The following is a 16,663-nucleotide window of genomic DNA, read 5'->3' on the forward strand; positions in this document are numbered from 1 at the left end:
TAAGCCAATTCCTGCCGATATATCATTTTATCAAATTTAGATAAAATCAAATCTCAAAAACGAATCTAGACACTGGTAGCAAATGTGTAAATACGAATAAATATAGATATAAATTTGTAAATGTACGCTCTCATCTTTGTACATATCTATATAGGTGACATATAGGCCCACTGGGCCGGGTGCTTTCGAATATATGCTTACATATTTTGTTAATGCACATGTCACTATAATAAAATATTTACTTACATACTTACTTACTTACTTACTTATAGAAAAAGTCATATCGCATGTAATGGGAAAGAATAAGACAATTTGTGTCATACCGAAAATGAAATCTCTTCTTGGTATGTGATTGTTCCTACCCTTGTCCATCCAAAGTATTTCATCATTTTGATTCTTTGTGGATTGAAAGCGTCTGTTACTTGGTTCACTTTGAACAATGTTGAGAAAAGATCTCGGTCTACTGTTGTTGCCGTTATTGCAATATATGAAAGCTGCAACGAAAACAGAAAGCAGACACGTACACTTGATCCACTATTGTGTCCAATACTGCATAGTTAAATGATACTATGTTTTATAGTGCATGGTTAAGAAGGATTGGCATTCAATAACGTTTCTTTTCCTGGAAATTTCTTAGTTAAAACGTTTGGCTATTCAGTGTGTTGACATTCAAAGAGACTTGTTTAATCTTAGAAGCTGGTTTTTATTTCATTAATTGCTTAGAAGACAGCCACATCATTTCAAAATTACAATTTGTTAAAACACGTAAAATTATATTGCTTTTCGCAAACTACACTTAAGGATGTTTTTTTTTAACTACCGTTAAGATTTTTTTATACTCTGTGAACATGAAGAACATTAGTTTCTAAGACAAACAAGGGAAGAAAAAGCACAGGTCACCGAACTCTAATTTTATAGGGCATTTTCTTCACCCACTGTTTAAGCATTGCTGACATTTTGTAGAATTGAAAAAATGGTGGTACTTTATAAAACATATAATATCCCACTTAATGTTATAGGGATTTCAGGTCTTACACGTTACTTTGTATACGAGGGGTGTTCAATAAATATCAGGAAATGTGCTCTCAATTTTTCATGTATAATAAAAAATAAACGAAACTGCTATATAATGTAAACTGGGGAATACTGAGTTGATATGTCAAAATTATATTTTTTTTTTTTGTTGGGTTTATTGTCGCACCGACACAATTTTAGGTCATATGGCGACTTTCCAGCTTTAATGGTGGAGGAAGACCCCAGGTGCCCCTCCGTGCATATTTCATCACGAGCGGGCACCTGGGTAGAACCACCGACCTTCCGTAAGCCAGCTGGATGGCTTCCTCACGTGAAGAATTCTACGCCCCAAATGAGGTTTCGAACCCACATCGATGAGGGGCAAATGGTTTGAAGTCAACGACTCTAACCACTCGGCCACGGAGGCCCCCAAAATTATATCGTCTTTGGATAAATAATAAGTAAATGCTAGTCCCCATGACAACGTCATATGACGTCCTCAGGTCCAATTTTGTCTCTTTTTCTATTTTCAACGCGTTAAATTATTATTTGCCATTTTCCTATTTTTCTAGCTACCTTTTCTAAAATTGGGTGAATACTGATGTGAAGTGTAAGCGTTACGCCAAATAAGTCAAATTATAAATGTGACATCATTAAAATGTTTGGCAGGCATATTGTGTTGGTCATCGCTTGAAAGTCAGTGTTGTTCGGAGAATGGAGATAAAATTTTGTGTTTTGAATCGAAAATCAAGGAAAGAGACAAATGCTATGCTGTAAAAGGTTTAAGAGACACTGCTCTTAAGAAAACAAAAATTTATTAGTAAAACAGGCCATTTAAAAGTGGTCAGGAAAATATTGCTGACGGCTCGTGGTACAGACATGAAAAATAACGTTTAGTCAGGTTTTACAAATTTAAGAGCTCCTTAATACGGCATCACAGTTCAGTGTCCATTTTCTTCAATACGACAAGAATATCATATAAACAGTCTTTTTTATTTGTAGGAAGGTGTAAAATGCATTTAATGGCGATAAACATCGAACCAATGGTAATTACGAATTATATTGATTAATTGTGTGTGATATGACAGCGTCAAAATGACGTTGGGCCGCTTTTGAGGTAGTGACGTTGCCTAGGAGATGACAAATAAATATTGTGCATGTTCTGAAATCTGTAATTTAGATATTCGCATTCAATATGTTCATATCCGTCATATTTTCAAACTTTAGCAAAATGGGGCCGGGAATAAAGAAATGAATGCACTTTTCCGCGTATTTATTGAACACCCCTCGTACAAGGTGATATCAGCATTATATAAGCATAAATGTCAATAACAAATCTCTTTCATTTTTACATGTTGACATAATTATCCCGCCCACTTTATTTTCAATGGAAAAACATATTTAAATCTACCATAAATTTCTGCCATAGATTTTAAAACTGTTTTGCAGCTTTAATGACACAAAAATATGCTTCAAAATGGAAAGAAAAACAGGTTGGGGTCACCGTGCATCTAAGAGATATTTAGAAAAAAAACGTTTAAAAACTAATGAATTTTGATATTTTTTAGTTCTTTTTGTTTTAATTTACATTTCCTAGATAATATGAAGTACTATGTTAAAATCTTTTTATTTCAGTTGTAGCTTATCATTATATATATCAGTCAGAAAAATATCAGAAGCAAACCTGATCTACTTTAAAACCTGATCTAACCCTAACCCTTTTGAAATTACCGACCCCTACGCCATCGTGCATCTTACATCAATTTTAGACAAATGCCAGTAAAAAATAAGGGTGCATTTTTTGCGCAACAAGTAGAATCTGTTTGATTAAATGGTACATTATTAGCCATATTTTAATAATTTAGCATTGATTTTTCGTAAAAATTTTGTTAGAAAGAAATATTCGAAGAAACATTTTTCAAAATGGCGGAGATCCTGAAAAAAAGCAAACAAAAACGCTCGTACATCCTTAAAGCATTAGATTAAAATCTCAGCTAAGATAAAATTGATATCATAAATAATCTAAACGTATATGGAAAAAGAAGAGGCACATTCTGTACGAGTTACAATCTGCTTAAATTCATCTAATGCCGAATAATGGCCATTAATTGTCAGACAACGAATCTCTATTTTCCATTTAACATCATAGCTCAAGTTATAAAATTCATTTAAATTACGCCGTTGAACAGTTCGTACAACTAGACATGTCATCAACTACCGACAATAACTGCACACAGTTTTACCTCTGCCAACATCACCTCTGTAGACTTAACACTTTTCTACACTAACATATTATCTGTGCGACTAGGGCACATTATAAGAAAACATACATCTCCTGGCCATCATTTTAGCCTTAAGTCTTTGCGGTGGTCTTAGTTTAGAGAGATATGCAGTCAAGAGCCAACTCTACCGCAAAGAATAATATACAAAAGAAAAAAAAGAAGGTTACCTCGATTACATTATAGAATGGCACTATTTGCCCTGTGACTGTAAGGGAATCGGAAAGCGTCGGTCCGATGACTGCGACTTTTGGCGGATCTTCTTCCAACATTTCAGTCAGTCGTTTGGCAGCTAAACCGGCCTCCCCCTAAATAAATAAAAAAAAACATGTGAGTCGTAATATTTTGCTTGATAAAATTCATTATAGCACACAAATGCAAACAGCAATTGTCAGAGGAAGTAAAAATAAAGATAAGGGAAGAGTCATTGAAAAAAATGAAACGCGAGGATTTGTTTATTGTGTTGGTGTAGAATTTGTACGGACAAGTGAATAACAGGATCATTTTCATGGATACACCATTGGCACCGCTTTAACGCAAAGCACTATTGTAGTTCTTATCTGAATTGATAATTATTCAATCTTTTTTATTGAGACGTTTTGTGATCTATACCTATTCAAAAACAACAACTCCTATTTGAACACTAATAATTATGAAAAGGAAAGCTAAAACATGATAGTTTGGTGATTACATCGTGATTAAAGTGATGAAGCGTTCATTAACGGCATTTATGTCCCCCGTTAACGGTTTAATGTCTGACATTTTAATCAATTCGAAGGATGGAAAAGTTCTATGTCTGATTAATTAAATGACAACATCACTATAAACTGAAATTGAAACGGTCATGCATATAAATGACGAAATAATATAATATTATACAATTCAATACAAGCATGTATGAAACAATATGATCCATTCTAACAAAGTTAAAAAGAAGATACACAGTGTTTGTACATAATATACATCCTTAAATAAATAAGGTACAAAATGACTATATTAGCATTTTACATTTAGTGGATATATGACAAAATACATCTCGTTGCAAGGTAACATTAATGAAGGAATCTTACAAAGTTTATGTCGAACATAATCTCTCAAAGTCTTTACATTGTCATAATATTTTCCTATGGATATAGTTATTATTTCTTTTTTGCATCATTAAATGTAAAAGTATAAGAGTAACGTTAAGAACAGAACAGAACAGATATTTTATTATAGACTTGTAAGAAGTACATCATGTACATGAAATACATACATAAAATACACATCATGTACATGAAATACATACATAACATACACATCATGTACATGAAATACATACAATAAATAGACAATAAGACACAAAGAGAAAAATAACTGAAAAGTAGTTACAAATACAACTGCTTGGTACAACAGTTTACATATAGAATAGCAAGGGCCAAGACAAAAGCAATGAGTGTCTAATAATAACCTTAAAGTGTTAATAAACTTTCGAAATATAAAGGCATAGAGAACATGTATTTGTTTCAGTGTAATATCTTTTACTCTTTATTTCGAATTTTCGGACACTTGTCCTTTTTCAAGAATATGGAAATATTTTTCTGACTAAGTAATATCCATGTAACATTTATATCACAGGAAATGAATACTATACTTCCCTTCGGAAGATTTACAGACATATTGTGAATACTATAACTCCTGGAGATGGAAATGGAAACTTTTCTACAACTCATTATTCATTTCCTGTGATATAAATGTTACATGGATATTACTTAGTCAGAAAAATATTTCCATATTCTTGAAAAAGGACAAGTGTCCGAAAATTCGAAATAAAGAGTAAAATTTCAACACAGATTTGTACTATACTTCCCTTCGGAAGATTTACAGACATATTGTAATATCTTTTAGTTAATTTATGATTTTTGCATTTTTCACTCGTGTTTAAAAGTGAACGATATATGACTTTACATGTAAAAACCCATTGTCAATGGTATTAAACAAATATTATATATTTAATACTTTCACTCATTCGATATTTTTCACTTTGAAATTACCAGATATATTTCACTCTAATATTTCAATTTTCAGTTAAAAATGTAATCACATTTTTTATTTGTTTGTAATTTGAGACGGCAAATATGAACATATCTCTGTTGTTATTGCTTCATATGTATGAAGGTGAACATAATTTGTATGTTTGTTTCTTAGTTCGTACAAGACAATATAAAAACATTTTAATTAACACTGACATAAGCTGGCACCCAAACGTGTAAATTTAGATAGAATCTAGTTTCTTCATATGAAATCGACACCCGTTAAAATGACTTCACAAATCTGATCACCGATCAGATATAAAATGTATTTTAGAAATATGGTGAAATATTAATGTTTCATTTTTATACCCCCCTTCGAAGAATATGTATATTTTTTTGCAGATGTCGGTCTGTCGGTATGTCGGTCGGTCGGTCTGTCTGTCCGTAGACCAATCCGTTTCTGGATGATATCTTGAGAACGCTTGTGCCTAAGGATAATGAAAGTTGATAAGAAGGTTTGTCATGACCAGTAGATGACCCCTATTCATTTTGAGGTCAGTAGGTCGAAGGTCAAGGTCACAGTGATCCGGAACATTTAAACCGTTTCAGGACAATAACTCGAGAACACTGGGGCCTAGGATCACGAACTTTATAGGGATGTTGATCATGATCAGCAGATGACCTCTATTGATTTTGAGGTCAAAGGTCAAGGTCACAGTGACCCGGAACAGTTAAACCGTTTCCGGATGATAACTTGAGAACGATTGGGCCTAAGATCACGAAACTTAATAGGGAGGTTGATCATGACCAGCAGATGACCCCTATTGATTTTGAGGTCAGTAGATCAAAAGTCAAGGTCACATTGACCCAGAAAAGAACTTTTTTTGCCAAATAACTACAGAATGCTTTGGTCTAAGATCACATTTGATACGGAGTTTACTTATGACTGGTAAATGACCCATAGTTATTGATTTGAAGTCAGTATGTCAAACGTCCAGTACACAGTGACCAAATAATTTCTGTTCCTTGTGCAGTTACTGAATGCATCAAGGGGGCATTTCGTGTTCTACGAGCTCTTGTTTCTAACGCGCTTTAATTGTAAATTTCAGACATTCTGCTACCAGACAAATAAATTATTTGAATTCCAAATCATTACAAATACATGTCAATTAGAAAATAATGAAACACCTACAGAAAACCAAAATATTATATAACTCATTTGATTGTCAAATTATATAGAAAATATTTCGATAATGGTAACAACGCATTCTGATCTACTGATAAGTATTTTCGCAGTTTTAATGTATAAACACACACTTAACAAACAAGAGAAATAAATCCTTGTGAGTTTTTACATGATCTCTATTAAAATGTCTACCCTGCATTCTTTTTCATTTTAAAAACTATAAATTTAATGTTATATTAATTTGGTAGAAAATAATACAGGAATTTGTGACCAAAGAAAAGTAAATTTATTTCAAAATGATAATGTTATTGATTATGTGCTTTAACAACGCCTCAAATCTATTAATGGATATTTTGCAAGTTTGTAAATATTATTGTAACAAAATTTATACATCCGGAAGTTTCCTTGACCTAAATATGTTTAAAAAAAATAAACTGGTATAGTGCGTTTAATCGATCGGCGGGCCGGAGTACTCTTGGCTTATGCAAATAATGGTTAATCTAAAAAACGAGCAAAATAGTAGAGTAGTGTTACAGTAGTGTAAGTAATGGCCGTGAATAAGAAATCAGTGCCGATATACTACAATCCTGACAATATCATGGACCGTCGCGAAACCCCGCCCCGCCAGGTCGATTAAAATGCACTATAATATTACGTGTGATTGCAACCTCGAAGTTGTCCCAAACATAACGTTATGCGATACGGTTATTTTCAACTTGGCTTTATAGAAACCTGTTTATCAGATTGGCTATTTTTTGGGGGCGGGCGGACGAGAGGGTAGACAGTGTCAAACTTTGGTTTGTGCTCAATAATTTTAGTAAGTGTTAACCGATTCCAACGAAACGGCTTGCATAGAGGCGGAGTTCGTGATTGCATATCAGGTCTCTAGGGTAAAGTAACTGTTACTGAAAATAGAATAAACGGTGTCTTCACTATAAAAAAGTTTGAATTGGTGTAATAAAATTAATTGGCATACAGGTGGCTTATAGGAAAGCCAAGATTGGGTTATATATGAGGTAAGCGGGTCAAATTTAAGGTCAGCACAACTTAATGTTTTTTTTGCACAACTTAATTAATTTGCCTACTTTCAACGTGACGCAGTGGGCTTAACCATTGGTCTATTGTACTTTTGTAAAGTTGAACGCACGTGTCAGATTTGTTTTCACTGTGGCCATCAAAAGGGCGGTATCTGGTTTATTACAAACAATCAGTAAGCATATTTCATGGGATCATAAAATACATTCAATTTTGCCATAACAATCACTTCAGTCGGTGCTAGGGGAGCGCAAGGAGTGTTGTACATTTCACTACCCCTCATGAACAGACTCAATAAAACAGAGGAACTTCTTTAAGATTTTTCAATTTCTCTGAAGTTTCAAAAAATATACATTTCCTAAATTCCTAGAGGGATCAATTGGTCGATTAAGTTCCACTTATAGAGTCCCTGAAGTACAGAAAACGCCCGTTTGATCATACATGTGTTAAAGTATTTTTTGCTGTTTTAGATAGCCTTTATCTTTACAGTTAAATTGAAGTTTGGTCATCTTATGAACATTAGAATATGAGTTTTTGTTTCTAAAATACTTTAAAAATTCCAAATCAAGAAAAAAAGATGACCGGACCGCCGTGGCAATAAAGACATTTTCCCGTCGTCGTAACCAATAGCGCTATAGCGGAATTAGTGATTTATGACTTCAAAATATAGACATTTATAATCGAGACAGTTTACCTGGAGTAAAGCGTTACAAACGCTTTTCGATTTTCATCGTAAAAAGTAGTAAAAACAGCAAATTCTCATGTGTTTCCGTAACATATAGTTTGTCAGTAATTAAGTTTTAAAGCCTTCTTAAGAAATATAGCATTTATTTCCAGATATCTAAAAATATTTTTGTTGTTGTCGAACGATCTGGAGGCCAGTCCCTTTAAGTTATGAAAGTCCCTTTAAGTTATGAAAATATATTTCACTACAGTGAAAAATAGATACATTATGTGACAGCAAAGGAAGACATTATTTCTTTTCAAACATATTTCTCTGTAGTATTTTAAGGAAAATACAAAAAATAACAGTACATGTACATGTAAAACAAAAATGGTTTTTGAACACATATATCATTCGGGAAGGTTCTGCATACACCCACAAAAATATATAATAAAATTAAATCATGCATTCACTTAACAAGTGGATAGAATAACGTTATCATATCTTATCATGATAGAAGATGAATCATTTTATCAAATAAAATTCTTACCTTTGTATCTCTGATGACTAATTTAAATTCATAGTCCGCCAGGATATCCGACCTGTCGTATATTCTCTCAAATGCGTATTCAAACATTGTTGGGAAAAAATGTGTATACTTCTGATACCAACTTTCAGACAGCTCTAACAAAACACCTATATATAAAGGTTTCTTTTCTCCGTGAACACAACTAAAAAAATGTAAATTAGAAAATAGCAGAATAGCAAAATACCAAAACATTGCAGATTTTGGTGGTTAAGGAATCAGCAAAGTCTATACTTTTGAATCAGTCATAAGAATTTGTTACAGAAATGTTAGAGCTAATGGACTAAAGTCCGTTTTAGGTTATATAACACTGATACAAGGAACATGCTCTGCGCTTTGACGCTAACAACTGAAGCGGTATTGGTAAAATATCTATAAGTACAAGGAAATAGAAGACCCAGTATGGAGTTTTCCTAATCAATTTCATATAAAAACAAGGACAAAAGTACAACAGGATAAGCCAAAGTCAACGAACTCATTTATCCAGTACTCCATAGGAACATGTATATACGTGCAAACAGACTTTTAAACAAAATTGATAACAAACACGAAGAAAGTGAACTTAATGAAAACTACAGACTTAAAAATGTAAAGTCAAACATACATGAAGTAGGAACACGACAAAGCAAGGCACTGGAACAGACCGTGACAGAACCACGACTTGGCAACATTCGTAGACTCAATTTATGTTTCTTAATTAAAAGACAATGCAAATTAAATTACTGCAAGCTGAGTGAATGTCTTACAAACGTGACAGTAGACAAAGAAACTCAATATAAAATACATTTTATTCATGTAAAGAAATATAGCTCAAAACCAATGGAACCGCCAAGGTTTGTACTCAAATAGAAATATTATCTAAGGCAAAGCAAATCAGTTCAGGGGAAAGTTAACAAATTAATCCGTCCCTTTGAGATTTGCATGGAGTCCCCTAATCCACTGCACAGTCAAAGCAGAAAGCGAAGTGAGCAACTGTAAAAGGGCTGAAAACTGAACTTGCTGTCTGTCTTTGAAAAAAATCTAGTCATAGCCTCTTATAAAATTAAGCGTTTGAAAGATTCAATGAATAATGTTCGAAAATGACCATGTCAGAGAATCTTACAGCTTTAAAAAATCGAATTGTGATATATCTTAGCACATAATTATCTTCAAATAACTTTAATTTTCTCCAGTATGAGGCGGATGAAATTTAGCATAACAATTGCAAAGTTTGTGATAAAGGTAGCGCTTTCGAAAAAGCTATTTTAAATATTACGAAGGTTGACCACAGGCTCTGACGTATTTTATAAGCTGTAAAATATAAATTCCATTTGATGTTGCAAGGGGTACTTCTCTAAAACGATGAGGGAATTTAGTACATCACATTACTTATACATTTTGTAGTCTATTTATCTACAAGTGTGCATTGATACCTACATTAAAATGCCTTATTTAACTGTTGCCTTTTGGGATTCTTTTACATAAGAAAACTAAGGATGAAAATACGGACTGTCTGTGTTTAATTTTTCATTAAGGTATGCAGTACAGTTAAAGGCAGTAATGAGTTCTGCCTGCGTATCCGGCTAAACATATAGCAAAATTGCAATTAATCTGCGCCAAATGTAAATTTTGACTCCACTTGTGACTGTGAATAAATATATATATGAGTTTCAACAGACTATAAGATCTCCTTCATTTTGGTGTCATGTGGATTTTGAAAAAAAAAAGATATAATACGGACAAATCTTACCTTGTGCGTTTTCTGAATATTTATAATGTCTGTTTTCTGCCTTAATGACAACAAAATATAGCATGGAGATTATATATATGTTCAGGATATGAGAATATGTAGTATATATCAAGGGGAATTCAGTAAATAATGTGAGTGATTAATATAGAACAAAAGCAAAATAACGATGTTAATTATTTTTTCTTGTACTTATAATGTATGCCATTGACTCTTCTGCAGTTAAGCAAATAAGTTGTCAACATTTCATTTGATTAGTGCTTAATGAGACAATATTGTTAACAGGTGCTTTGAAGGAAGCGAGCAGGCAAACTATGATTTGTGCAAACCAATAGTAAACCGACATCAATAGGTATTATCATTATTACATTATATATGGGACATTAAATAACACACAGTTTAAAGCCGTATTTAAGTTGTGAACAATGGGAAATGATTATAATCAGTTCTATCAATTCAAGCACAATGGAATTGATCAAGTGATTAATTGCAAATTACAAAATGCACGTAAACAGCCATTTATGTGCTCCCAGATTATACCCAAACTTGTAGCCCAGCTTGTAAATCCTAACATATGGCCGAGTAGAGACTTAAAATAATGCATTTCTTCAAGAACAATATCAGGAGATAATTTCTGGATATGGAACACTCGAATCAGTCAACCATGAAAGCCGGGGCAAACTATTTTATGACGTCATCATTAGGACATTTAAATTCGTAAATTAATTTGATCATGTTCAGCAACGTATAAAATTTTATCGCCCTTTCCTAAATTTCTAATAATCTGGTGACAAAACAATTGCGCTATGTAGAGCTTCTCAAAGTAACATTATTTTAAGAAATGTTAAAGAAAGATTACTTTGTGAATAATTTGTATGGAAAGGGATAAATCATCTAAAACTACGAATCACAAATCGTAAACTTTACATCCTGTTTTCAAACAAAGACAAACTTTTAATAAAATAGTTTCATAAAAAAGAGGAAGCATGGTTTTTCACTGTTTGCCTTGTTTTCGGTGCTTCCGAGGGATCTACTTTTCAGAATTTATTTACTTCACAACAGCGGGTGTTAAGTGCTGTGTGGCGGCCGTAAAACGTCGCCCCGACTTCATCTCAGTGTTGTTATATTTTCTGGTCCTTCGGGATCATTGATTTCAATTCATTTAGATTTGAAGATTGAATACTGCTTAAGCCGGTGCTAGGGGGCGTGGGCAGTGTTGCATTTTTCATTACTGCTCATGAACAGACTCAATCAAACCGAGTCTGCAATTTTCACTGTTTGCCTTGTTTTCGGTGCTTCCGAGGGATCTACTTTTCAGAATTTATTTATAATTAGATCATATCGATTTAAAATTCTTCCAACTATAAATCCCTTTTTGAGTCATTTTAAACTCGTCCACGCATACGGGAGAGGTGCCTCATTTTTTGCACAATCTAAGAGTTGTATATTTCTTTGTTGTGGATACAAACCAAAGCTCATATCTATGTAATAATAAAAAAATACGTAGATTTTAATTCGAATTAAATACTTCTCTATACTTTTGCAGCGATATGTTAGTTGATATAAAATAATGAAGAACAAAGGAGCGTGGTTAATTCCACGACTATTTCGCAAGAGCGCTAGGACTAAGGGATGACATATAAAATATTAAGAAAAGCAGACCCTTTCTAATTGTTAAAAAAATAAAGGAAATGTAGATAAAACTGTAAAGAAAAAATATTCCCTTAAGTTAAAGAATACTTTTATGGATATTTCAGAGAGATTTTATTTGTACCGCGATGTTGCATACAGCTGTAAACTGTATGACAATATGCACTTATCAAATCTTCTAGCGTAATACTTAGAGTTTTTCAAATACCTTTCAAATTACTTCATGCACATTTTTTTACTCATTTAGAAAATATGTTGTTAACAAAATGTCAAAATTACAGCTAAATAAAATATGCAGTCTCATATTATACTTTTATTCACATCAATACCTCAACCCATTTAGAAGCTGCCGCAAAATAACGAATCAATAAAGAACTTACATTCAAGTAACTGGTTCGCATTTTATTGTACATTGTAGTTATTTAAAACATTTGTTTAGAACTGCATTTTTAAAACTTGCATGTGAGATAATGTTTTGACATTGAACTAATGCAAGTTGACTCCGATAAGGTAAAATATTCGGAAAAGGAGGGGGGTAACTCATCCGAATATACTTTTGGACTGATGAATAAAACTGAACATTTTGCGTATGTTTGAAACGATTTCCTAACTGAATTTCAGTTTTGTGGGGCGTTTTTACCTATCGGAGATACATTATTTCATATATAGATTCAATTTGTAGATACTTACTTTTCTCAAAGTTAATTAGCTCTTAAGGTTACACTTCTGTCTAACTTTGTCAAAACAATGTTGTTATTGCACGTTTCACGATTTGTTTTTGTATTAAAATTGTACAATATATTACAGTTTTATGTTTTTGCGACTTTAAAAATACTATTGTCTAAACGTTTGCCATCTTTAAGTAACGTTTAAGATATTTGCTAAAAATAATTGTTAAAGCTTTCTTAGATTAGTATCTCGACGCCTTAAAACATGCCCACATATTCACAGAACATCGCTGTATTACCATAACATGTTTTTCATGCACAATTATAGGTCTAAAATGAATATGTTATGTTGTATTTGATTGCAGAAATGCTTGAAATGTAAAATGTTTTTATTATAGTGTGGCGACTTCTGTTTAACCTATTTATATCAAACTGTATTTCCCCAGTCAGATGTTATATTGTGCCAGTCTGTCGTATGACTGTGGACAAAATATTTATAAATGTACAATTTACATAGGGCTCAAAGTCAGCATTTGTTTGTGTACAAGAGTGCATTGATATCTGGACAGGCTACCATTATGACACAACATTAGAACGCTTGTCATTCTAACAGCCGCCGCATGGTTTCAGAGAAGTAGAAATTCCAAAATATGTAACATTGATCTATCTGAAAATTGCAAGTAGTAGTTGTAAGATATACATCATCATCGTGGTTTAGAAATTTATATTTGGTATGAAATACATGGTTTTTGTTTAAAGTGCGCCTCTACAAACTAAACTAAACCCATATGTGTCATACCCAAATGCGAACTACTAAACCGCTGTTTTGTTCTTAATCAAGATGAATGTAAGGTGGACATAAGCATTTCGTACTCTAAAACGATTGCATTTGATGAAATGAAATAAATAGTTCTACCGGAGTTAGTTCGCTTTTCCAAAACAGGGCTACAAATACCACAGTGCTTAGATGTATGATTGTTTACAGACGTCACGTCGTCATTATTTTAGATTACACCAGACATTAGCCATAAGGAACTTTCATGATGATGCATGAGTACGTCTGCTGTTCCAATAGTTTCCGTAAGTTGAAAAGTTTTTTTGTTAAAAAGACGTCGAAGTATGCAAAACTGAATCAGTGTAAACAATGTTAAACCCCTAAACACTTAAAACACGTAAAATAATTCATACTCAAATGAACAGTACTAAGTCGCGATTTATTTCTTAAGTTTATTAAACTGTGTTTATATCTGATAAATGCATATTTATAAATTGAATGAAAATGGACATTAGAAAATGATTTAGTCACACAAAGCAAGAAAAAGTCTTACAGAGTAATGATGAACCTATCATCTCAAAGGTCTATGACTATAGTGTAAATAAAAATCACCTCACAAAAAACATATTCGGGCACATTCTGTGTTGGCTTATAATTTGATTTGTTATCTGAATATAAATCTTGTGTTACGTTAGTTTGCAAAATTACACAGATTTCAATGGTGTTAAGGACATGAATTTCCTTGCGGAATGACACACACATCATGACGTTACAAAGAGCTAGATTTATAGATAATTTTCACTGAAAAATTTACACCCATGTCTATATATAAATCACATTGTTAAAAATATCGCATTTTAGTAAGATATATTAAAACATTTTGGTTCAATTCCTGCGCATCTGAGCTCTGAACCGTGAAATCAGGTGACAAACCATTCAAAGGCCTTTATTATTTTTATCCTTACATGGTCGTTGAAATGTTTTGATAAAATTTTGCTTTGCATCATTTATCCAAGTAGTAATAAACCGGACGTCATGCGACAATTTGACGTCATAATGACTTCATAATGCTCATTTACCGGTTCGCGCGTCAACCGTTGTTTATCGCAGATTCTAACACGACCCGATTCATTTTTCTAGCTGAATATCGTGTGTTATTATACAACAATATATTTTCCCGATGTCACAATTATTACGTCAAAGCGTTAGACGGCATACAATCGCGCAGGAAAAGATACCAACTAAAAACAGGCAAATATTTGATGGATGTAGTCAAAGATGCACTTTAAAGTCCTTCGTAACGAGTTAGAATTGAAATAATATATCTTATTTAGCGATTTGCTCTTGAATAAAATCATTGTACTGTATGTCGTTCAGGTGCGTATTATTGTATCACTCGAGCTGTGCCCCATATTTCTTGAATATACAAAGATTCACTACTTTCTTCTTTGTTTAACTGGCACCCAGATCCAGCCATGTTAGAATGTGCAATATATTTAATGGTAAATCGCTCATTTTTAGCTCACCTGTCACAAAGTGACAAGGTGAGCTTTTGTGATCGCGCAGCGACCGTCGTCCGTCGTCCCTCCGTTAGTCCGTCCGTAAACATTTGCTTGTGATCACTCTAGAGGTCACATTTTTCATGGGGTCTTTATGAAAATTGGTCAGAATGTTGTCCTTGATGATATCTAGGTCAAGTTTGAAACTAGGTCACGTGCCATCAATACCTAGGTCAGTAGGTCAAATAATAAAAAACATTGTGACCTCTCTAGAGGCCATATTTTTCATGAGATCTGTATGAAAGTTGGTCTGAATGTTCATCTTGGTGATATCTAGGCCAGGTTCGAAACTGGGTCAACTGCGATCAAAAACTATGTCAGTAGGTCTAAAAATAGTAAAACATTGTGACCTCTCTAGAGGCCATACTTTTGAATGGATCTTCATGAAAATTTTTCAGAATGTTCAACTTGATGATATCTATGTCAGATTTGAAACTGGGTCACATGCCGTCAATAACTAGGTCAGTAGGTTAAATAATATAAAAACCTTGTGACCTCTCTAGAGGTCATATTTTTCAATGGATCTTCATGAAAATTGGTCAGAATTTTTATCTTTATGATATCTAGGTCAGGTTCAAAACAGGGTCACATGAGCTCAAAAACTAGGACACTATGTCAAATGATAGAAAAAAACAACGTCATACTCAGTTCAAAACTGGGTCATGTGGGGACAGGTGAGCGATTCAGGACCATCATGGTCCTCTTGTTTTATAGATGTGATCGATTTATTAACTGCAACTGGACTAGCAAGACTTTGTTAAAACATGTACGATATAACAATGTTTATATTTTTCTATGAAAGATTACCCTCATTTATTCTTTTTGTGCCCACGAACCTTTTAATCTAAATAAGCGACTAACCAATATAATAGCACATTAATCACAGTTATGCGGCATATTTCCATGTAACGATAACCTCCCTTTCAATTGAGTTAACTGATTGTTTTCAGAACAATGATGTATTTGATCGCGGATAATGTTACAAAATTGTAAATAGTATTGTCTTAAGGGTTTTGTATTGAAAAATGAATATTACATTACATTATTATTATAATACATTTTACGGTAATTATGATAAAAAGGAAGGATCGATAGCTGTATATAAATCACAATGAACGATTTTTGTCTTTTTCTGAAATATATGATTTATTTTTATTGTTTCAATTTTGCATTCCTATAAAGATAAATTATATAACAATTTTGTCAGGTTTCGTTAAAAAATATAACTACTATGAGCGTTTTTGTTAAAATAACGAAAGTCGTTGTGCATGAATAAGCTTGAGAGCAAACATGCATTTATTACTATAAATAAAAAGATATTAACACAAAACACTTAAATCCCAAAAATCCTTAATTTGTATTTAAAACTGAGCGAAATATGACGATTTAAAATGAAATTTGCTGAAAATATCCATAATATGAGTTGTCTGCCCGTGACAAGAGGAAGTGCGAAAAGTTAGTGTTCCATATCCAGATTTCTATTTGACACAACCTTCAATCATTTTATGT

At 32.9% G+C, this 16,663-nt stretch overlaps 1 protein-coding gene across 1 annotated transcript in view; it reads right to left on the bottom strand.

Annotated features, from left to right (window-relative positions):
* The window catches only part of LOC123541330 (gamma-aminobutyric acid type B receptor subunit 2-like), a 47,907-nt gene extending 38,910 nt beyond the window's left edge, over positions 1-8,997 (bottom strand). The window contains exons 1-3 of the mRNA XM_053526022.1: positions 8,741-8,997; positions 3,464-3,601; positions 324-494 (exon numbers count right to left, since the gene is read on the bottom strand). Of these exons, the coding sequence (XP_053381997.1) occupies positions 324-494; positions 3,464-3,601; positions 8,741-8,971 (540 nt within the window). The 5' untranslated portion in view covers positions 8,972-8,997. The remainder of the gene's footprint in view (positions 1-323; positions 495-3,463; positions 3,602-8,740) is intronic.
* Between the last annotated feature and the right edge of the window lie 7,666 nt (positions 8,998-16,663).

This window comes from Mercenaria mercenaria, chromosome 16 (assembly GCF_021730395.1).
Source record: "Mercenaria mercenaria strain notata chromosome 16, MADL_Memer_1, whole genome shotgun sequence".
Classification (NCBI taxonomy): domain Eukaryota; kingdom Metazoa; phylum Mollusca; class Bivalvia; order Venerida; family Veneridae; genus Mercenaria; species Mercenaria mercenaria.